At 40.5% G+C, this 25343-nt stretch overlaps 1 protein-coding gene across 1 annotated transcript in view; it reads right to left on the reverse strand.

The window, feature by feature from the left end:
- The window catches only part of LOC108787796 (teneurin-2-like), a 547945-nt gene that overhangs the window by 136443 nt on the left and 386159 nt on the right, over window positions 1-25343 (reverse strand). The window contains exon 3 of the mRNA XM_018557442.1: window positions 10446-10649. Coding sequence (XP_018412944.1) covers window positions 10446-10649 — 204 coding nt within the window. The remainder of the gene's footprint in view (window positions 1-10445; window positions 10650-25343) is intronic.

Consider the following 25343-nt stretch of genomic DNA (forward strand, 5'->3'; position numbering starts at 1 on the left):
TCTCCTCTTTCTCCCCTCCTTGCCATTTGCTTTTATTCCTTCACGGTCTGAGCCAGGGGGAACGACTGGGATGCACACAGACTCCAAGGACAACTTCCCTCTTCATCTCCTGAAGAAGCGCTATCTAGTGCGAAACGTTGAGAAAATCAAGCTCCTCCATCATCTTTCATTATATTAATCATGTTATGTATTTATGAACTTTTCAATCATGTTTTTTCAATCATGTTCAATTGCACAAGAATTCTGATTGTCATCTATATATGAATGAATTTAATCAATGTGGAGTGAGTTTACAGGGGAATCATGTTGTCAATTTTATCAATTCTATTTGCTTTTTAATCAATTAAAATATACTTTTTCAAGAAATTCTTGGTGTGCAAGTTGTCAGTCGGCTGCCTAAAAAACCCCAACTTTTCTGACTTTTCGATATACTCAGAGACACTGAAACCTGGGGAAGCAGGGATTTGGAAACATGGGAACTCAGCAACTGGGGTCTGTGGAAAGAATTTAACCTATTGCTCAGACAAGAGAATTTCTGAGCACAGCTAAACAGTGAGGGTGATTGGCAGGCTGGGTGGGGACTGGCTGAGAAGCTACTATATCAATCAGTAGGTGGGACCCAACAAAGCCTACAGCTCCCAGTCCTGTGCAGCAGCAAAAAAACATATCTGTAGAACAAAAGGATAAGATGTGCTTCTGATCTGTGTCTGATCATTTGCAAAACCCACAGTCTATAGTAACACCTTTGTCCTAAAACAAATGCATTCTAATTTTCCCTAATTAATGGTCCATAGTGCATATTGTGGTAAATGTGTGTGTATTTTAACATGATTAGAGGTGCAATTTAATGTTTGCTGCTTTTTGTATGCATTTTCATGCCCCCCTCCCCCCCACCACCACATGAAGACAAGCTATACAATGGAGAGTTGTGACTCCAGCCATATATCTTTGAGATATGTTTTAACTATAATTATGGTGGTGCTTATTTTGATAGCTGGGCAAGATGGCAAGCCTCAACAAACCAGTCTGGCAAGCCTAACATTTAAAAGTGTCTGATAGAAGAAGTATCTATTTTGCCACAAAAAGCCAATTACCTTCATCTTCTCATGTATTTATCAACTGAATCTGCCAAAAACATGAAAAGGAGATGTAGAAGCATGGAAGGCAAAGAAAGCAGACAGTGCTAGTAAATAAACACAACTGGACATTCTAATTACTTTTAAAGGGGAAATATGGGGTATACCTTTTTTTTGCATTTTCATTTCCTTATGATACAGGAGTTAATTTTGCAATGTACTCCTGTAATCAAAAATGCACCATTAGCTTACAATTAAATGTACTATACTGTGGGTGGGGCTAAGCTCTGTGCTGAGAACCTATCCTGACAATATTTTTGGGATCCTCCTCTCCCATTGAGTGACAGCAGCTTTTTGGAGCTGCTGCATGTTCATGAGAACCTGTGAAGACGCAGCAGCTCAGGGCACATCCTTTCAAAGTGTATTCACGTCAGGTCACAGGTCTACGAACACTTTTAAATCAGAGTTAACATTTGTAGTCAGAGCCCCACTGATACGTACCTGAACATAGGGTAAGATGAACTTGCCTAACTTGGCCTGAGGTGTGCCGTGGTCGCTATGGTCAGTATGCAAATAAGGGGGCAAAAATTACACAGTAGGGAAGGAAACAGGTTTATTGAAAGGGAAACAAATTACCCAAGCAGCTTAGAAAAAGTCTGACCCGAATACTGTTAGGGGTTAAAGTTCATGTTGGCTATTAGAATACTGCCGTACCTCATGAATTGTGCGGAACTGAGTGGTCCACCTGAGAAGGGCAACAGGGGGCTATCCAGAGGGGAGCAACCAAGAGAGGCAACCAACTGGTCCAGAGTCTCAACTGGACACCAGGCATTGAGAGTGGTGAAGTACTTGACCTCAACACTCTTGCCAGGTTGCAGAGTCTTGGAGTGTTCCAGACATAGTCTAAAGTGCATAAGATGGCAAATCAGCTGTCTCTTGACAAGAGCGGGTGCCTATGACCTGGTGACAGTAAACTCCCCGTTTAGAATGACAAATAGATGGCTGCTTTCAAAACTAGGCTGAGGAGTTTACCAAAGGGTGCCCGAGAAAGCATGTGTCCAGCCTAGGGTACGTTCTCTGAAAATCAAGGAACTTATGTCAGGCCAAAGCGTAAGCCCTTCTAGTGTTGTCAGACAATGAGCTATCAATAATGTGGCAGGCAGCTGACCAATGAGCATTCAGTGCATCGTCAACCAAAATAAAGTAATTTAGATAGTGAATAACTGTCTGACAACCCACATGATTAGTGAGAATCCAATTCAGGACCAGGCCGCTCTTGGATCCCAATGTAAATTTGGTAGCAAAGCAATACTTCTCCCTCCACTTGACACCGTGCCACTGCCAAAACGGAGGCCTGATCGGTAGAAATTTTAAAGCATCGAAATGTCTGCCTTGGACAACCAGGCCCCCCTACCTGAATGAATTATGGCCTGAATAGCCTGATCCACAGATGAATAATTAAGAGAAAATTCCTCTGACAGGATCAGCGACTGTGTCAATACGACATAGTCATGCCAAGTCGGTCTGCCTCAGAGTACAGGCCGACTTGGATGGGCCCTGAAACAGAGGGTGCAAATGTGCAGCAGGAAGCATTGCCCAAAATTGCAGGTGGTATTGTAAAATTTAATGCAAATTTGGGCTTCACCCAGGAAATGAATTGGCCTGTCTAATTTGTCCAGCTGCTCTGCCTGTTTGGCCAAGTTCAGAACCCCTGCCCGGAGAAGGCGGAATGGAGAAAAACTCCTCAAAGTCGGAAGCTTGTAACATTCTGTACAGGCTGAAACAACAACTGTGAACAGGAATGAGGCCTGTGTCGTTTGTGTCTAACTACGACATGAGGGACACACCTGGGAGTACAGCAACCAACCAGGAATAAAACCTTTTTTGAGCTCCTGAGACACAGCAGGCAATGAATCTAGGACCAGATCCTTGTCCGTCCGATGGCCAGGTAAAGAAGTGTTAAACAGATGTATGCGCAGGGCACTCGAGCAAGAAGGGAGCAAAACACAACCAAATCACCCGAACAGAACAACCCAACCAGGCAGCCTAGTGTATGTGAAGTAGCGTTTTGTGTGGCACAAATTTAGTGTAATTGTGCCCTAACCGTAAGGTGATGGAAATCCCTAACTGAGTTTTATACACCTGATGAAAATGGAGAAGCAGAAAAAATCCCAACGGGGAACTACAGCAATCCACATCAAGATACTCAGCCTGCAAGTCGAGGGAAAGCACGTCAACGCCCAAAAATTAGAGACCTAGATAAATGCCCCCTGCCAACATATGCTCCTACCAAGCTCACAAGTATCAATTATAACTTTCTATTTTTTACAACTTTAACTCCCCCCTCCATACCCCATTTAATATCCTTATTCCGATCCTTCCAAAAATGTTTTTTTCTTTTGATGTGGACTGTTTAAGAACAACAACAGTCCATTACAGGTATACCCCAAATAAATATAGGCCCACTATCACCCCCTACTGTCATATATAATATAATTTTTATTTGTATTAAATATATATTATTATTATTATTATTATTTTTTTAACTTGAATTTCCCCCTCATGGCAAGGAATGAGCAGCCGAACAGCGGCTGAACAACGCTGAGGAAACTGCCGTGCCGAAGACCAACGGCAGCCGAGAGACCCGACAGGAGCCAAAAAGCCACGAGACAGGAGGAAACCGCGTCTGATGTAAGCCAGTGAAGACTGAAGTATGAACTGAGCCACAGCAGGCATGGACGTACCAACAGGTGAGTAGGGGAAACTGGGGGTTTAAATGTGTGGGGCTTCTCCCACAGATACGACTAACAAATTAACCTTAAACTTGTACATCCATCCTGCAATGTGTCTTTTGTCCTCCCTCCCCTCTCCTCTCCACACTGTTGTCTCCAGACAATACACATAACAGATCAGCACTAAGATCATTAAGTTCATTAAGTTCAGTTTTGTCCTGGCCCCCCTCTCCTCCCCTCTACTGTCTTTAATTCTTCTCCCTGTGTATGTGCCAAGACAGCAGCACTAACTGTCTTAGTACAGATGTGGTATGTGTATTGTCTGTAAACAGCCGTGTGAAAAAAAGAGGGGGGATGAAAGAGAAACTGCGGGATGGATGTGAAACTGTTTGTAGACCTGTTACCTGACATGAATACATTTTGATGGGATGTGCCCTGAGCCGCTGCGTCTGCACAGCTTCTCATGAACGGGCAGCAGCTCCTACAAGCTGCTGCCACTCAGTGGGAGAGGAGGATCCCAGAATTATTGTAGAGATAGCTTCTCAGTAAAGAACTTAGCCCTGCCCATAGTATATTACACTGAATTTTAAGGTTATGGTGCATTTTTGATTACAGGAGTACATTGCAAAATGTACTCCTGCATCAAAGGAAACTTTTTTTTTTTTCCCCTTTCTTTCCCCACTTTTTTTTCCCCCTCCTAAATGCTTTAAATATTTAATTTGTTTATTTGTATTATATGCATCGCAATGCATTTGAAATACTCTCTCTATGACCGCTTGAATGAGCAACTATTTGTTATTCAAGCACTTGTTTATCTCTTTTGTGATCACCGTCAAGGTATTTAAAATATAAAATAAAGAATTTATTTTTTAAAAATGCAAAAAAAAAATGTACCCCAGTTCTCTTTTAAGACTTATCCAAGTTGCTTCTTCAGCTGATCAAATGACAGAGTATTCCCCTGCATTATCCTATAAAATGTTACAAGAATTGATAATGCTGCCCCATCAGATAGAAGAAGAACTGAAGAAGCTATTTGAATACGTATTAAATGTTTTCAAGAATAATCAGGACATTCAGTTGTGTTTTATGTACTACCATTAAATACTTGGAACAGTTAGTTAATTGTTAATTAGAAAATACACACAACACCCTAATGACATGAAGTGTGTGAAAACACTGTCTGTGAAGTCCTTAGCATGCTACTCTAGCATCTCCTTTATATCTTTTAGGGCAGAGTAGGTTGATAACTACATGTGAAATGAGTATAAATAGCTGTTTGGGGCAAAGCAGACAATTCTTCTTTCAGGCACTTGATTATAAGGCTTACCCTTTTTTGTTGCAATACACAACTGAAAGCAAAATTAAAATGGGAAATTAGCCATGTAAACACATATCATCAGAAAAGTGAATTCATGCATTATAGTGAAATGATGCCCACTGCTAATAAATGTTTACTTTTTAAGTGTACAGAGGGACACACACACTTTTAAAAATGCATAGAAGTGTTTTGAATTGGAGGACATCATTACAGTTTTTACCACAAACCATTAATTTTATTTGAGTTTTTGAGATTGAGTAATACAATAAAAGTTATCTCTGTATGATACTGCACATAACAAGCTTCGGTTTATCAGTACTAGAAAAGCGTTTCTGTTTGAAAACAGATGAGTCTATAAAAATGAATTCAGTCTACTGTCTGCTGAGTCTCAGAGGTGACAGTTGACAATGGGTATACATTCAGTTATATATTTGGTAAGGTGGAATAAAGACACAGGTCCATCCAGTTCAACCTATGTGTGTGTGTGTGTGTTTGTGAAGTCATTAAGTATTGCAGCCGCTACCACTAACTGTGGAAGGTAATTCCATATTTTTACTGTTCTTATGGTAAAAACCCCTTCCATAGTCTAAGATTAAACTGCATTTCGTTCAACCTCATGTTTTGATCATGTGTCATCTTCAGAGATACTTCTTAGTTTAAGCAGGTTATATACAATACTATGTGGTAGACCATGGATAAGCAAACACCAGCCTACCCCTGCAGTAGAGTAGTAAATACAATGAAGAAGTGCACAGTATATGAGTCAAGTGTGTTCCTTAGCCAAGAGCCCAATAACTCACATGCCCCTTGAGTCCTGTATGGATGTTGTGCGTGTGAGCTTTTCCATCAACCAAGTCAAAGCATCTGCCTGTTATTCAGGAGAGTTGTTAAGTGTTTGGGGTGCTACAGGCTCATGGAGTCTACAGCTCTAATACTGGATTCACAGTTTCACATTTTAAAGGATGTCTGGATGAGCTGATAAGTGTGTTAAAATGCATGCAAAATGTACTTAACACAAAAATGCATCACATTAAAAAGGTACATTGCTGTATCAAAATAAGCATTAGGAACATCAAAGTGAGCAGTAAATGCATGTGGTTTTTTTGCAGAATACAGCATAACAGTGGGTATTTAAAATATAGAAATGAAGCTGTGTACACACTATTAGGGTTTGGCTCGATGTTGGAGCCGAACGTGAGTTTGACTCAAACATCAGCAGTTTGTGTGTTCGGCGAACACACGAACTGTCAGGGTGTTTGGCTGGCTATTCGCTAGCCGCGCACCCCGCACAAGGTGCATTTAAGCCCTCTTAAAGGGGATAATTGTTTTTGAAAGTTCTACCCTCCCCCCCATTGACTTGCATTGAGTTTGTGTTTGAATTCAAACTTTTTGGATGTTCTAAAGTTCAAATTCTAACTGAACTTGGGCCTATTAGGCCCATCACTACACACTAGCATTAGAAAAAGTGTGCTTTAACCTCCCTGGCGGTATTCCCGAGTGTAGCTCGGGGTTACTTTTCCATACCATAAGCGGTAACCCCGAGCTACACTCGGGAATGCCACATAGCATTTACTTACCTTGTCCCTCGAGCCACGCTATGTTCTCTGGCCGATGCCGGCATCCGTCTTCTGGGATCCGTCCCTTGTGAGCGTACGTGTCGCAGGGGGTGGAACAGGCGGGATATTCAAAACAACAAAAACGAAACAAATTTGAAAAAAAATAGAACGAAAAATGACACGAAAAAAAGAAAAAATCATACCGCCAGGGAGGTTAAGGTATACATCTAGCCTTAAAGTATATTCTAGCCAACACTTTGACTGAGAGTAGAAAATAATTAGAACCCCTGTTTTTTCTGCCTGGGGAGATTTTCCTTCATCTTCTGGAAAAAGGTGTCCCCATTAGACGATTTCCCCTCTCCTCCAGTTCTGTTGACAAGCATAATAGTTTGGATTTACCATCACCTTCTGTCCCAGTAACAGAGGTTTAGAGCAGTCTTGCTCCATGAGAGTTATTTAGAACCCTAGGGTTTCTTCAGAGATTGCTAGGGGTTTGCTGAACACTGAACAGTATCCTACCAGCTGGTTCATGCCTAGTCCTTGCACCAATGTCACTTATCTGAGCCAGTGCCACAGGGTCAGTGACTATCAGTATAAGAAGGAACTACCCTGACCACCAATGCAATGAGCATTATTCCCATTGACCACCAATACAACAGAGCATTATTTCCTCTAGCCACCAGCATGAGGTGGTTCTTCTCTCATTAACCATCAGTTTGAAGGGGGTCTTTCAACCACAAATCTAAAGGGACTCTAAACTAACCACCAATCTCTATTCCCAAGGCAATCCAGTACACTGACCACCAATGTAAAAATTAATTTTTCACTGAGTACCAATACACATTCCCAAGGTCATCCAAGTCAACAACCATCCCTAAGCATAGGCAAGGATCTTCAACACTACCTGTCATTCAAACTTAATGCCAATTTTACTCTGAGATTTGATTACAATTCCCACATTGAACCATGTAACGCAACAAAAACACTTGCCCCAAAAGTCTTGGCCTTACAGTGATTTGATTAAACAAATTAGAACAGGGTGTTTTCACAAAATTTCCCACCTCACATCATATTCTTGGACAATCGGCATCTGCCTTGACACATTTCATGACACCATAATATATGGATTAGGGTGATTGAGTTGCTCATGTGGCTATGAATGCTAGAGTATGCATCTGGCACTAATTTGAACCTGAGACGCCACTTGGATGAGTGGTGAAACATCTTCAGCATTACAGAACAAGTTCAGCTGAATGCAACTTACAGCTTTTCTATCATTTAAAATGTTAAAGAATTATACTGAGTCAGTCAAGTCTAAGCAATTGTATTTATTAAAAGTTGGTAGCCAACACATGTTGGGGGTTATAGGATCCCCCTTCTTAAGAGCTGAAATAGTACATAGTAGCTGCTGCATTAGAAGTGCAGCAGTCCAAACTTAATAGAAAATACCTAAATATATTTTAAGTAGTCCCTCATTCTGCCTTTCTACTAGCTGTTCTGTACATAAACATTCAAACAGGAAGAGGAAGAGTAGTCCCTGTAGCCAATCAAGCTTTATTGGACTGCACAGTGCTATGAATTCATTAAATGGAGTTTTCTGATTGAAGGATAAAGCACAGAGATTACATCATTAGTAAGCCCCCGCCCCTTCACTGTCCAATCACTGTCTTGACTTAACTGTATTGCTTTGACTGCAGTGAAGACAAGTAAATCATAAAAAAATGGCTATGGTGTCTGTCAGATGTGTCTGGGTAAAAAAAATAGCTAAACAGAATTACACAATTTTCAAATGTTTATTTAGGTGTTTCCCTACACCTATATTTTTCCATTGTTATTAAAGTTGCTAATACCAGTCCAGCAGCTTTCAAAATGAGACAGCTAGCTCGATTAGTCATTACAAACAACTTCTAATTTGTGATTAGTTAAGAATTATGAGAATGTCACAAATTACACACTATTAAATAATCTTGTGAAAAGCTATTTTAATTCTACACAACAACGAGAGCAACAACTAGTGATGTGATGTGATGTCTTAACCATTTATATGTTACTCTGAAATAAAACACAAAAAACTCTTTCCTGTATGAGGATGCAAAATTCTACCACTCACAATTCCTTTAGGGCAAATAATTTCTAAAAGGCAGCTGTGATGCACTGAGCTTACTTAAAATTTGTAAGTAACTCCTTTCAGTAATGGAGATTTACTAATAGTTTTCAATGCTTTAAATCACAGTTAATATGAAGAAAATACTCCAGAGTGAAATGATCTACAGAAAATGTGATTTGTTGAATATGTCTAGAAACTCAAATGGCATACAATTAGGAAAGACATTTCATTTCCCCATTTTCGTCATCTTTCTTCCCTAACGCATCCCAGATTTCTACAATTTGTATGATAATTAACACTTTCAGAAAACAGTCAAATAATTTAAAATGAAGAAGAATAGAGAACACAACCTCGATGCCGCAAAAAAAAACAATAGAGTGCAGCAAACATTAGCATCTCACATAGAAACTAACTGAAAGCAGAGTAAAGTAAAAGTTTTATGAGAAGGCATAAAAAATATAATGAAAGCATATACAAGCCAGCATGATCAAGATATATTTTTGCTGCATATATCACGAAAATTAGATACAATAGGTATAACACCTAGCAAAATCTTATTGATAATTATGAACAGTTGATTAGTGAAGAAATTAGACCTATATCAGTGATTGGAAGTTGGCAAATGTAGCTATTGATAATGCTCATGGCTCCACTTGAGATGTATGCCAATTGATTGTAATAGCATGATCAGCTCATGTACATCTGCATATTCATTCTTTAAAACAACATTGTTCTACTTTTGTTTTTTTTTGTAAAATATGGACAGTTTTATAGTAGAGGGAATAATCTTAGTATTCTGGAACATGGGGATGAACTATGTGATTTTTAACATACTAGATGTGCTCAAATGTAATGTACATTTGTGACCCATTTAGATTGCTAATAATTGTGTCAATAATATTGATGTCTCATAAAACTGTCTTCGTATTCTGGTAGGACAAGGTAAGTGAAATCTCACCCTTAGCTCATGCAATGTGGTAGATTAAATATAACATACATAAGCAATATGTTTCAATAAAGCAGACACGTCAGAATGATTGACATACAGTATGTTGATGAATAATTTCAAGTAATATATGTGTTATATAAAATCTCTACATTCAATATCTTTTTAGATCATTCCTTTTACAGAATAGCCCAGTTCTCATGGGCACTGGGGAATTTCTTTGGGCGTAACTCTTGCAGTATTACTCCATTGCTAAATGACTGACACAGGACTGTGCACAGTCCTCTTGTATAAGAATTACATATGCCTGACTTGCTCACCTGTTTTTTTGTATGATAGAAATGGAGCAAGAAAAGGAAAGGCATGATTTAAATACTGCAAGAAGGATAGCAGTAGGAAAAATAACAGTAGAGTGGGTTTTCATTTATTTGCTGATCCGTACAGACAGGTGTGGCAAGGTGCAGTTCAGTAAGAGCACCACATTTAAGGCAATTCAGGGGCACTTATAACCACAGTAGCATGTGTGTTTAGTCTTAATATGAGGCAACCTTTTTGTCCCTTATGACATATTTTTCAAGCAGAATAACTAGACTAGCAGAAGGAGATTTCACATATGAAAAACATAAAACAAAATAAGGATATGTCTTCAGTCAGATGTAAAGATGAAAAGAAACTGCATATTGACTAAAAGCACCACAGATGATTCTTACCACTGTTGGACGGTTGTTGTGGGCATGCTCTGAGCAGGTATGAGTTTGGGGAGAACTCCTCATCAGGGTTTGTGTCCATTATTTGATGAGAAGTATTACTGTCTAGCAGCGGCATCTGGCAGCTAACAGGAGGAGGATTATGGGAGCTGGGCAGTTGTGCAGATGGTAGGAGGCTAGACGAAGATGTAGATGGGATGGAGCGACCTGGGAAAGAGGAACAGGGATTAAAGGTCAGCAATGAAGGCAATGAACAGAGACACAGAAAGTTCTATGTGTATGTAACATTTTCAACACTAGAGATGAAAATAATTATGGGTCAGAATTACTAAGGTAGCTAAAAGTCTAAAGTAAAGAATGCTGTCAAATGTATAATTTATACAACATGACCTTTTATGTAGTCACTCACTACAAGACAAGACAAGACATTATCTTTGCAGAATCACTAGAACAGTATATACGATTTGCTGACACAGAATGCTAATATAATCTTAATGGTGTCGTCCTTATACAGGTTTGCTAGCAAAATATTGTTTCTCCCCTGAAGTGGTCTCTAGTGCCCCCTACCATGATTGTGTTGAGACCAATGAGTTTTGGCCCTATTCATGGGTTCATCATAGTCAATTATATTTACCAAAAATTGTATACATGTCTCATAACCTAATAGTTTAAGACTAATTGCCAGTATTTAGCCATGTTAAAAACAAGTCCCAATCTTTTTATTTATTCTTATTTTCAATTCACTACTGGTGAATGCACCTATGAGTATTCAGTAACATTTTAAATCATTGTTATTGTATGTGCAACCTTTATTTCTGTGTTATCACATTATGCGATCACTTCTGAATCTCACGTAACAGACATAGGTCAGGACTTTTAAAAATTGTATTTGGTTTGCATATAATTCAATTTACATGCAAGGCTCTATTCTCTATTTTGCCATTGATGAACAATGTCCTATAGATAATTTAAAATAGTTGTAGTTGTGGTGATGAATAGCTGTAGGTTTGTGACCTACAGAATCTAAAAGTCAGCACTCTATGTTTCACAAATGTGCTAAAGTTAGCAACTTTACAGATCTATAAAAGTTTAAATTCCTTTGGAAATGTACGCTGAATTAAAGTGAAACTAAGCAACTCAAGCACGCCATCCTTGAATATAATAGCTGCTTTGTTTGAAAATGATTCATTGTTTATGTAGTCAGCTACTAAATAACATCTGGGAACTGTCTATTCTTTTAAATTGTAGAAAAGGCTGGGATGTCTGCTTCCAACTCAAATGATTCTCCTTCCAAAGTCCATTTTCTTGAATGGATTTAAAGAGAATCTCTAGCATACTTGAAAATGTCTGCTGACAAATTTTTGTTACTTTACTGAGCTTGTTATCACTAGCTTTTTAAATAATTCACTGTCTGATTACTGCACATGAATCTGAAGCACCACTTGCAAAAAGAACATAGGACTTAAGGCATCAAAGATTCTAAAGAAGAACAGTTAATTTTACCCATCACAAGCAGATTCTCACATATATTTTTCTATGTTTAACTCGATCAATGAAATGGAGTATCTGGTTGATAGCTGAGAGAGACCTATAGTCCATGTTTGGTCACATGCTGATTAGCCACTTCTTCACCTTGGGAAGAGTACTAGCATTGAGACATTTTTTTTAGAGATAAGGGAACTAAATTTGATCATTTGGAATCATGACTGACTCACTTTTTATATGGATGCAACATTTTTAAACATTGGCTTACGTCTACCTCTAGATTTTAATGAGAGAGTACAAGTCATTATAAAAGATAATGGATTGTAATGGATAAAACTAAGTTTCATGAATTTAGCAATTGAAGGACTGTGTTAGGGCACATTCGCACTATAAGGTGTTATAAATCTTATCATGACGTATTTGATAATGTGCTTTACTGCAACACACAGTAACTCACTGTTGGTGTTACAAATGATACACATTTGAAAGCGAATGTAGTTACCTGACTTTCAACCAACATAAATGTTATAAATGTGTCCCGTTATACAAGGTAGTCAGAATTAAATTGATGTCAGGGTCTTAATGTAGGATCTGAGAACACCAGGAAAAAATTACAAATTACTGTGGATGCTAAGACATATTTATCAGGGAGTTAATGTGACTTTCACCAAACATTCACTGATAGTGAATCAATCAATGTCACTTGAAACATTTGCACCTGGAAGATTCGCCTGCAGTGAATGTTTGGTGCAAGTCACATTCACTGCTTTATAAATATGCCCCTAACTGTGGTTATTTAGTCATATTGATCTATTGTAATGAACAATATTCATTGTGAGCTTCCTACTATCTTGCGACGGAAATAAATAAAAGAACGACAAGAAAATAAGAAAGAAGAGAGAAAGAAAGAAAACAGACGTGCAGGCTATATGTTACAACATGCAATATATTAGACATGCTGCTTGATGCCTGAGATTAACCAGAGTGACTACTGTATGTCCTGGAACAATGGTTTGTGCATGTACAACGCTCTGTATATTTATAAAAGAAATGTTCTGTAGTGCATTTACTGACATTTGTTACACATTTGCTATATTTGTGGGGAGCATACACTTAATGAATGTAAAAGCTGAATTTTTGTGAAATAGTGAATGTGATCAGTATCTGCTATCAGCAGCTCTTCATAAGGACAGTGCAGGTGCTGTCCAGAGATCTCCATGGTGCTGAAAATGTAGTTTACTTGCTTTAGCACTTCTCTATGATATGACCAGCCCTAGACACCATGACATGCAAGCTGGTATCACTGACAGTGAGTGGTGTAATGAGGGGCTTATGTGCCGCCTACTTGTCCCCTATTTTAAGGATCTTTTAGACCCTTAACCCATTGACCTTGCATAAGAAATAGAAGGTAAGAAATTTAAAAAAAGGCCACCACACTTATTAAAAATAGACTTTAATATTATATTCCTAATGCTCTTATCTAGTGACATCCAATGCCCTTTGGTGGGTCTCTTCTCCTATCCAGTACTATTATACTTAATTGGGGATCAAAAGCTCTAATTTTCTATATTTTTTGACTAAGCAGTGAGGGGAATTCTGTACGTGTAATAGTGTTAAGAGGAATGTGCTTTGAGTATAGTCAAATCACTAGCTGGGAATTTCTGCTAGGACTGGGAGTTCATTTGCCCCTTAACTGTGACCTTGCCTGTTGGAAATACCCTGGTTATCCACAGGTTCACAAACAATTTCAGTAAATGGCCATTAGATCACAGTGACATAGTGGGAGCCCATAGTTCAAATTCCAGGACACTATCTGTAAAGAGTTTGCATGTTCTCCCTGTGCTTGCATGGATTTCTCTTGGTGCTCTGGTTTCCTCCCATGCACCAAAGACATGCTGCTAGGGAAATTGGCTCCTGTCTGAATCAGCCCAGTACTGTATGCATGTGAGATAAGAACCTTAGATTGTAAGCTCTTTGAGGGCAGGGACTGATGTGAATGTACAGTGTGTAAAGTGCTGTGAAATTATTGGCGCTATATAAATACCTGTAATAAATAAAATCTACACCCTGGTGCCTTTGAGCCCATCTCACTAGATCATGGGTTAACTGCTAGCATCTTTCAGGAGTTAAAATTATCAGTGCCTTTAAAAAAAATATTGTGCCCCATCAATATGTATTGATTTAATTACCCTTTGTTTTTTTTTAAGTTTCTGAATGCTTGCATCTGCAGACATAATGCTGTGAAAAAAATAAAGATAAATGCGACAGTTGCAAAAAAAACAACCTAATTTATTTTTCAAAATGCTTCACATTTCCTACACTATCCTTCTGTACACTTCTAACCAGGACAGGCTGTTTCACTTGAAATTCCCTGGATCTCTATACAGCTCGTAACATCCAGAGGCATACAAGGCCAAGTAAGGTCACAGAGCTGCAATATTTTATGCCCAATGGACACATTTTCCTAATTTGCACATAAGGGTTATTTACACCTTTGTGTTAAGGGGATCTGCAAAGAGTAATGCAGACAAATAGTCAAGATAGTCTGAAGGCTATGATTGTCTACAGTTGTTTTAACTGACTGTATTTGAGTTAATCTTTTCAGTTTTCCTACACTAAAACTATTTTTTATATTCTGTAAATTATTTTCTTTATTTATGACATGACACCATAGAGATATCTGCATTTAATTATATGCATAAAAAAGCTCCTATTTTCACTCCAGCGTGTGCAAAATAGATATTCTACCGTGTATTGATGAAATACGTGTCACACAACTCATAAGGAGATGTAAAAATTCTACATAAATAAAATCTGTGGTGAACGCTGTTAAGAGCAGTTTTCTTGTCATCATTGTAAGGAGTAGTTAGGATAAATAAATCTCAACACTTACTGTCATGTACTGGCTTTGGCAAGAATTGTATTATACAGAAAATTCATATACTTGTTTATAAGGTTTGTAAGGTATTACTTGAATATTATTAGTCCTAGGAATATTATTATAATTTCAAGGGAAATACTTCTCTACACTGTTTACCTGAATAACGCTCAAATATCAACAACATACTATACGTTTTCAAGAAGTAACCATATGGCCCCAGCACAGTCCCTTACCTCTTCCTGGTTCAGGACAATAGTAGTCTAAAAGTCAGGAGCCCTGGACCCTGAGGTACATTCCCTTTTCAAGTTAACAACTTAATTCACTAATTCCAACCACTTACAGAGCATTGGTGTTTGATGTCAAAGAGCCTATTTAAAGCTCACCACCGCCCAGAGAAGATGCTATGTGGCCTTCAGCTATTCCTATAACCTGTGCCCTAACTTGCTAATTACCTGCTTGTTTTATGACCTCTCTTGGATCTGTTCCCACTGCTACTGACCCCAGCTAACACTGACTGCCTTTACCCTCTGCTGATTTGGTACATTTGCTGACTATTTAATTCTGACTTTACTCCAGACTATTTGACCACATTTTTGCCTTCTGCATCATTACCTCTGCTGTCTGATAACTACCATATCCTAAATGTATCGATACTACAACAATAGTGTCTTTTGCTCCAAAGGGCTTCAGCACCTGATCTTTGGTCCATCTTCTTGCAAAAATCTGGGCTACCTGACTTCTGAACTACATCTGAACATCATCTAGCCAGTCTCCAGATCATGTGCTAAATCTGAACCTGCTATAGGAACCAATGCCACTCCTTGCCTTCTAGTGCTCTATTATCATCTCCAGGGGCACTGGACAGAAAGTGTATGGGAAGCTCCCTTATCACCTTGTTCTCCACCAATTATGTGACAAACAGGTCACTCACACTTTTAGAAAGAGGTCAGCAATATCAGCCTACATTTCTCAGTATGTTGTTCATTTACAATATCCCACAGCCTCCTAATATGAACATCAATTTGGAGTCAGTTAGGGCATCAGATCAATTGCAGGGTTTTTGTCATTAGGTACTAAAAGCTACAAAGATTAACGCTACTAAGATTAAAATGCAATTAGCACAGGTAGATTTTGAACAAATTATAATACATTAAAACCAGTATCATTCTTCTAAACAAATACCAGTTGCTATCCCCTTGAATTTACTTTTGACACACATTAAATCACAGTGGATTCAAAGTATAAAGATGGTCAAAACATCTTTTTCTAGCAGTGGCTAAAGTGTTGAAGGATTAGATCCTATCTTTTTCTCTTATAGTGGTCACCAGAAAGTCATGGGAAATCCAACATTTTACAGTTGTCAGGCTACATAGTTATGAGTATTTGTTATAGGTAGCTCTATTTCAGGCATCCATGTGGAATATGATAAGCCAGATCGTGCCTAAACATCAAGTACAATGCACCCTGTGTAGGGTTTACTGAGGCTCTGAGCAATTTCTTTTTTTATTACAGTCTTCTTTGTGTTTGGACTTAAATGCAATTTTATTTTTCCATGGAATATAGATTTAAAAATGTGAACAGTGCTTAGAAAGACTCAAAATATAATATAACATTACATTTTAGGCACTCCAACGCTTGTCTGGTGTATGTTTGAATGCTGGCACATACGGTATATGACACACCACACTTATTTCTGCATATACTCTGTATCTTGTCCACATGCATGCTCATAGTGAATTCCATGAGGAATGTTGAATTCACTTGTTTTTGAATAATCAAAGCAACCATGTATGCCAATAGTATTTGAAAAAAATGTTTTTATTGTGTGTTATCTCAACAACTGTTGAAACTGAACTCCAGACATGAAAACTTTCATTTAAATATGTTTTCAATAGCCACGGATAATATAAATCCCCATTGTATGTACCAAATGCCTTTGCAAATCAGATTGTTACCTTATAAAAATAGTAGTGATACCATCAATGTGTTGCACATAACCTGTACAGACAGCAGAGCTGTGGGAACATCCCAAGCAGCTCCACCCACTACAGGCTGTCTGCAACAAACAACAGGAGGAAGGCAGAAACAAGACCAGTCACAGTGCATAAGAAGAGAGAGCAGAACTGGCTGGTTTAATACAGGAAACTTCTGCATAGAGTCAATGTTTCATGCTGAATTACTGCACAGATCTGGAAGAAGTACACAAAGCACACAAAGATGCAAGTAAGAATATACATGCAATTTGTCTTCAGACAATATTTTCCTATTCTTCAGTGTCTTTCCACTTTTGCAGCCAAATTGGGATAACCCCTATTTTATATTTATTACATGTTCCCATTCACATGGCATAAGCTAAAAAAAATAATTCTTGCAGTTTAAATTGCTTAGTTAGGGTTAGGGTTTTAACGGTTAAAAATTTTTCTTGCTTGTAGGGGTGAGGGGCCTGAGGTGGTTTGTCCATTGTATGTTATTTAAGCTTATAAGATAACACAATCCTCAAATTTCAGTCCTAAGTCTTTCCATTAGGACAGATCACTGTGAAAGGGCTAAGAAAACCCTGGAATCAGCCATGTTGCCTGATATCACAAAACATCCAAAAGGTAAGATTTTTTTAAAAGTTATATTTCAGCATGCTGTGTAAATAGGAACACAATGAACATATAGAGGTGTTTTCTCAAATTTACAAAAGTTGAAATAAGCAGGTAGGTATAGTCATTGTAGGAGCTAATCTACCATATAATTATAAATTAATCTAATCTCCTAATACAATAGCAATAACATAAAAGATCAAACATATAGAAAATCAATGTAAGGCAAATGCTGGAAACATAACTAAAAATATGTGTCACTGAATATGCACAATGCTTTTCCTTTAACTAGCTACATTATTTTTGTAGTGCAGGTTAGAAAATGAAATAAAAACCGCAGCTGATTGATGGGTATAGACAGTTGTCCTTTCAAGCAGTTTCCACACTGTCAGAATTTTGCAGCAATAAACTCTTTTTTAAATATTTTTGAATTAGGGCAAATAAAAAAATGTTGCATTCAGAAAAAAGAGCGAAGCTTAATAAACTGGAGTATGTTCTATTAAGACTATTTAGATAGATATGTGTTCCACACAATTAAAGCAAGTTTGTCTATATTTACTCTTTTTTATACTTATTTTATTTCCTGATTGAAGCAGAAATATTGTAGACCTTGGTTAATATTCCCTAGCAAAGCTCTGACCTACTCCAGTCAACCTAATTTCTAAGCAGTGAAATGGAAATCTCCACTGAGAACAGTGCATTTCTCCATACATGTTTTCTGTGCATTTGCTTACTGCTCTTGGTTGTTTTTGTGGCATTTAATAGCACCACATCCTTTGAAATAAGTAACAATTAGTTAGATACATACTATGGGATAGCTGCTGGATAGCTGTAGGTGGTGGCTAGCACACTCAAAACAGTATACATGGAAACTAAAGACTTGACTATAAATAACATATTCCCTGTTTGACTATAAATTACATATTCCCTGTAATGCAGCATCAACAGAATCCTTGAAACACATTTTTGATGCAGCTAAATACTGTATAACTATGATGTTTTATTAAAATGATGTCAAATGTTTTATTAAAGTGATTATCTCGGTTTGAAATCCATGCACTATTATGACTTACAATCAAAAAAGTGTAAATAGAACAGATGTATTTTATAGGTACATTACTTGCTGTTTACGACAGTTTTATTATCTCTCTGGTGATCAGACTGGATAAAGCAAAGAACCAGATGTGGCCTTGCACTCCTTTGCTCAGAATTATTAGCACTGTCATTTCTATAAGGCTCATACATTCAGCAGTACAGAATAGTTTAAGTAGCGCTGCTAGGAGTATGGACCTTTAAAGTCAATGCAGACGATTTCAAAAGAGGCAGTCACCAGGAATAGGTAAGTAAGCACCTGGGTTAGTGGGGAGTCTATCTTACATTAGGTTAGGGGCCAGGTAGGGTGGGCTAGGGGCCAGGTAGGGTGGGCTAGGGGCCAGGGAGGGTGGGCTAAGTGTTTTTAAGGCTCAAGGCTCTTTCACTTTAAATCAGCTAAATATATCCCAGGTGTAACAAAAACAAAAAGGTGAGCAAAACCTTACAGTTCCCTATCTTTAGAAAGTTGAAATATAGAAAAATAGAAAAGTCTGTCTCCAGCTGGCATAGCTGTAGAGAAGTACTCTTGCTATTGGTGTTAAAATCAGTGTTCTTTCTGCTGAGTACTGACATCCTTCTGCTAAGTCAGAGCTAGAGCTCCCCTACCAGCAAGAAGGACTCAGGAGGGTGAATGTTAGACCTGTGTAAAGAGACCACTGTTTCCACATAGAAAATATGCTGGCAAGGGAATTGTTTTTGTACATTTTGATGCACCTGGAATTTATTTAGGGAATTTGAACTGAAAGGTCAATTGAGCTTAAGTAAAGATGTAGTTGACCTTTCCCTTTACACTTTAGTTGCAGTGCCTTCTGCATGCACCTTGAAGTATAAGTGAAGCCTAATGATAATGTTTTCTCAAAAGGTGCTAAGCCATTATACAAACATTACAGCAGTCTCCGAATACTAATTCTGTTCTCCCTGCCCAATAGCAATCTACAGGGTGTTCCTTTGCATGCGCAGGAAGCAGCAATAAAAAATGGACCGGCTGCAGGCCATGACAACAAAAGTTTGCCTACATGTTAAGCATGAATTTGTAGGATGTGGAAGTGTTAAGAATTGCCTCCTAATAGCAGTGAAAGAGAAGGGACACTGTAAACACTTTATGGCTGTCTCAATTAATTTAATCACAACATTTTAAATGTATCTATGGGAATGGATATGATGGGCCAACAAATAAAATCAGTATAGTAACGATAGAAAGAGATTTAACATAATTAAGACTGCAACAATAAATTAAATAGCTATATGTAGTAAAACTCTGAAATAATACAGGAGGAAAAGTTCAGAGCATTAAATATAACATTTGCATGCATTGTACAGAATATTGACCATCTCCAGCTCTAGTTGGGTGCATGAGTCAGGACAGCCATAACCCTGTATGCCATCTCAGATGCATGCACTTTAAACAAAGTGTAATTTCTTTATTTAGAGTATCTGGGATTAAGAAAATTAATTAGAAACAACAACAGATAGTGCTCATAAATATCCTAAGAAACCCCCAAGAATACTCTGCAAAAACCCTGCATTTAATGTTCATTTGTTTAAACAATAATATGTTATATTAAAAAAATGTCAAATAAAAAAGTGACTGACCTCAAACTATTAAAATTGCTCTGTAAAAAAAAAATATATAACGGATTTGGATTATTATTTTTTTTTAGATTTTTCTAAACTGATGGTTATATCTGCTTTTACTATATGGACTGAGTCCCCGCTCTGCTTCCCCTCTCCTCGTTCACAGCCTCCCTTACTTCCCTGGACGAACTCCTCCAGGCAGTACACCAGCCAGATTCGGGCACACATCACGCTTGTGCCGATCCTCCACACAGGCTGTGCATCCTCTGGTCCCTGGATCCACATGTAAGTGTCAATACAGTTATTTTTCTGCCATGTCTTGCCAAGTTAGCTAGTGCTCCATTGGTTTTGCGCCCTTTGTGTTCCTTTGTCGTTTTGCATTTACAGGTTCTCCTCCTGCTTCCCAGGGCTGCATGCTTTATAGTTAGCCTTCCCCATCCAAGAGTGCTGTTTATGTCCTTTTGTTTTTTTAAAGACATGGATGGGCGAGTTTGGGATAGAGGAACTTGACTGGCCTGCACACCTGACCTAATCTGATAGAACACCTTTGGGATGCATTAGAGCGTAGACTGCGAGCCATATCATTCTATTCGAGCTTGACAAAGAGGTGATACCTCGAAACGCGTTGCTCTCCTCTCCGTAACAACCTCCATCCCATCACTGATCTGACCGCCCGCCGCCTGTCGGTAGTTCCCGCATACCGGCTCCCGTACACTGCTTCAGTCCGATCTGACAGAGACTGAGCACTGACATCTACAGCCGTGGCCACAGCAGCCTAGTCTGCACCCGACACCGCTGAGTCTCCCCCACACCGCCTAGATCCCGCATTCATTTAACGGTACCACGGAGTGAGTCCCCGCTCTGCTTTTGTCGTCATCCATGTCTTTATGGACCTTGATTTGTGCACTGGTATACAGTCATGTTGGAACAGAGGGGGGAGGGGGCATCCCCCAACTGTTCCCACAAAGTTGGGAGCATGAAATTCTCCAAAATGTCTTGTTATGCTGATTCCTTAAGAGTTCCCTTCACTAGAAATAAGGGGCCAAGCCCAATCCCTGAGAGACAACCCCACCCCATAATCCCCCCTCCAGCAAACTTTACTCGTGGCACAATGCAGTCAGGCAAGTACCGTTCTCCTGGTAACTGCCAAACCCAGACACGTCATTTGGATTGCCAGACAGAGAAGCATGATTCATCACTCCAGAGAACACGTCTCCACTTCTCTAGAGTCAAGTGGCGGCATGCTTTTCACCACTGCATCCGACGCTTTGCATTGCACTTGGTGATGTAAGGCTAGGATGCAGCTGCTCGGCCATGGAAACCCATTCCATGAAGTTATCTATGCAGGCCAGATGAAATTTGGAGGTCTGTAGCTATTGACTCTGCAGACAGTTGGTGACTTCTGCGCACTGTGTGCTTCAGCATGCACTGACCCCGCTCTGTCATTTTCCTTGGCCTACCACTTCGTGGCTGAGTTTCTGTTCTTCCCAGTTGCGTCCACTTTGTTATAATACCACTAACAGTTGACCGTGGAATATTTAGTAGCAAGGAAATTTCACGGATGGATTTATTGCACAGATGGCAACCTATCACGGTAGAATGCTTGAATTCAATGAGCTCCTTAGAGTGACCCTTTCTTTTACAAATGTTTGTAGAAGCAGTCTGGTTGCCTAGGTGCTTGATTTTATACACCTGTGGCCATGGAGGTGATTGGAACACCTGAATCCAATTATTCAGGTGTGTCCCAAAACTTTTGGCAACATAGAAGTATTGCGGTATGCATTGATACGTTTCTTATTGGACTAACATATTATTCAAAAGGCAAGCCTTTGAGAGTTAACCTCTTTTCTTTAAGTCTGAAGAAATACAACATGACAACAACATGACAGAGTTAACCACTTAAAACAAGAGAAAGATGTTAGAGAAGGGGAGAGCGGGTGAGTGGGGTGTCAATAATGTTGGACCTGGGAGTGAAAAGCTCATCCTGATAACCAAAGGCCAGAATTAATTAATATAGGATGACCAATAAACACCTTAACACATCAGGGATAGGTATAGTAATAAGGCACACATAGGAAATTATTATGTACAGTATGTTCATATAAAGTTCTGGTAGTGTGTCAGGAAACCAGAATCCATATTAAGTCCCTCCGTTATCGTGTTGAAATGTGTAATCATTTTCACCTCAAACGTTTTCCTTTTGTGAGACTACTTTAATACTAAAGTTTTTGATGAAGTGATCTTTCTGGGAGAAGTGATGTCCTACTGGGGTGCAATATTTGTTTTTCTTGTGGTTATTGATTGAGCTCCTGTGTAGGTTCATCCTGAGATGCACTTAAGGCCAGTTTCCCCAAAGTAAAAACCTTTGTCACCTTTGTTAGTGTTCAGAATGTGACAGAGGTTGTTACATTGGGGAAACTGGCCTTAAGCTGCATCTCAGGATTAGCCTACACAGGAGCTCGATCAATAACCACAAAAAAACAAATATTGCACCCCAGTAGGACATCACTAAGAATACTGAAAGCTACTGATAAGAGATATGTACACATATGTAACAACTTTCTAAATGCAATGTTCTCTCCAGCCCTGAAGGTCAGGGACTATAGCTGGTGAGTGAATCTTCACCTAGAACAGGCCCTGTTCTCATATGGCATGGTACTCAATTATCCCCAGGGCCTAATGCACACTGCTATGGTCCCTGGACAATCAGCACTAGAGGTGGTGCAAGCAAAAATACAGGGGTATCTTTGGATCTAAATGGGAGAGTTAGGCATATAATGAAGATTCAGCAGAGGAGTAGCCAGTATCAAGAACTGGTGGACAGGCAGAATTCAGGGCTGGTGGCAGTGAGTACCATTATCCAGGGTCAGTCAGAGGTTAGGGCATGTGGCAAACAGTAAGCATAATCCAGTGGTGAGCCAAAGGTCAGGGAGGCAGATGACAAGAAAGTAATCCAGGGACAGGCAGAGCAGGGGCGGACTGGGCCGGGGGGCAGGGTGGCAATTGCTCCCCGGGCCTCTCTGTTGCCTCTAATGAACGGCCCCCATCGGCACAAACACTTTTGCCACCTCTCCCCTCTAGGCCTGCTACTTCAGCGGCCAAAGAGGAGACCATGTTGTTCGGCTGCCAGTGCCTTCCCGAATGCCTGTGTCACTGTCTGATCGGGCTTGTCGCAACTACGGCAGCTTTCTCCACCCACTTCTGCTGCTATTGGCTAGGAGGGAGACTGCCCACCTACGATTGGCTGTGGAGTGCTGTGCGGGACCTGAAAGGAGGACACCACGAGGAGGCTGATGGAGCATTCATCTCGGAACTTCCAGGCAAACACGCTGCGCCCCGCTCCCCCCCCAACTACCAGGAGAGAAGAGGAAGAGTCACTGTAAGTCCCTGTTTTTTCTGTGTGACCTTTGCGCTTCCTTACTGACCTCTCCCTTGCACCTCTGTACTGTTATCACTGACTTCTGCACTGCGTCACCCCCTGACCTCTGCATCACACCCTGACCTCTGCATCACACCCTGACCTCTGTGTTCTGCGTCACACCCTGACCTTGCGTTACACCCTGACCCCTGCGCTCTGCGTCACACCCTGACCCCTGCGCTCTGCTTCACACCCTGACCTCTGCGCTCTGCGTCACACCCTGACCTCAGCGCTCTGCGTCACATCTGCGCTTGGTGTCACACCCTGACTACTCCGTTTGGTGTCACACGCTGACCACTGCGCTCTGTGTCACACCCTGACCACTGAGTCACAGTAAGACCCTGTTTTTTATGTGTGACCTTTGCGCTTCCTTACTGACCTCTGACCTGTCCATTACACCTCTGTACTGTTATCACTGACTTCTGAAAGCGACACACCCTGACTTCAGTGCTCTGCACCACATCCTGACCTATGCGTTCGGCGTCACACCCTGACCACTTTGCTCTGCGTCACACCCTGACCTCTGCGACACACCCTGACCTCAGTGCTCTGCGTCACATCCTGACCTATGCGTTCGGCGTCACACCCTGACCACTGCACCTTGCATCACACCCTAACCACTGCGCTCTGTGTCACACCCTGACCTCTGCGCTCTGCGACACACCCTGATCTCTGCGCTCTGCGACACATTCTGACCTCGGCGTCACACCCTGACCACTGCGCTCGGCGTCACACCCTGACCACTGCGCTCTGTGTCACACCCTGACCACTGCGCTCTGCATCACACCCTGACCACTGTGCTCTGCATCACACCCTGACCACTGCGCTTTGCGTCACACCCTGACCTCTGTGCGCTGCGTCACATCCTGACCTCTGCACTCTCCGTCACACCCTGACCTCTGCACTCTGCGTCACACCCTGCGCTCTGCGTCACACCCTGACCTCTGTGTCCTGCGTCACACCCTGACCTCTGTGCTCTGCGTCACATCCTGACCTGTGTACTGTCTGGCTTATTCACACAGCTGCTGAAGGCAGCTGTCTGAAAAACCGAGCCGAAGTGAAGTGAGCCGAACGCTGTTCGGCTATTCACTTCAAGCTTGTACGGCTGAAATCAGCTGTACATCGGTTGGCTGCAGAGCATCTAAGGCCGAACCAAAGTGCAGAAGGTGTTTGACTCAGTCGATTCAACATCTGGATCGGCTGAGCCGTGCATCCGGCAGGCTACTCGCTGCTGTTCGGCCTATTCTCATAGGGGCTGGACAGCAGTGAGTTTCTGCCCGGTACGGCTATTCTGCCCGGTACGTCTGTGAAAAAAGTAGAACAAAAAGTAGAAAACTATTGGGTGGAGCTAGCAGTGACAATTAGCTCCGCCCAGCTGTTTCCTATTGGCCGGAAAATGAACAACAAAAAGGTAACCAGGGGATGCCGAACTCTCATTACAATGAGAACTCTGCGGAGCCGGCTCTTTCGCTCCCTCAGGGAATAGTTGTTGTCGGCTCCATCTTGACAGCAGCAGTGGCTCTTCTCCAACTTCCTCCAGCTCCTCAGATCTGCTAGGCGGCTGCCTATGATTGTGGGCTCCTGACGGCCGGCTCCACTGAGTTCTCATTGTCATGGTAACCAGGGGAAACTGAACAGTCATTGCAACTGGCCGAAGCCAGCCGTGAGCTCCGCCCAGCTGTCAGTTGCAAGGCTGTCGGCCGTTAGCCCACTTCGGGTTTCACTTCGGCTCAGTCGAGCATAAGCATATGCCTTCGGCTATACTGAACCGCTCAGCCAGCTTCGGGAGCTGTAAGGGCTATAGTGAATAGCCCGTACAGCAGCCCTTCAGTTCTACTGAACCAAAGAGCTCAGGCAGCCGA

Source organism: Nanorana parkeri, unplaced genomic scaffold (genome assembly GCF_000935625.1).
Source record: "Nanorana parkeri isolate BGI_ZX_2015 unplaced genomic scaffold, ASM93562v1 scaffold283, whole genome shotgun sequence".
Classification (NCBI taxonomy): Eukaryota; Metazoa; Chordata; class Amphibia; order Anura; family Dicroglossidae; genus Nanorana; species Nanorana parkeri.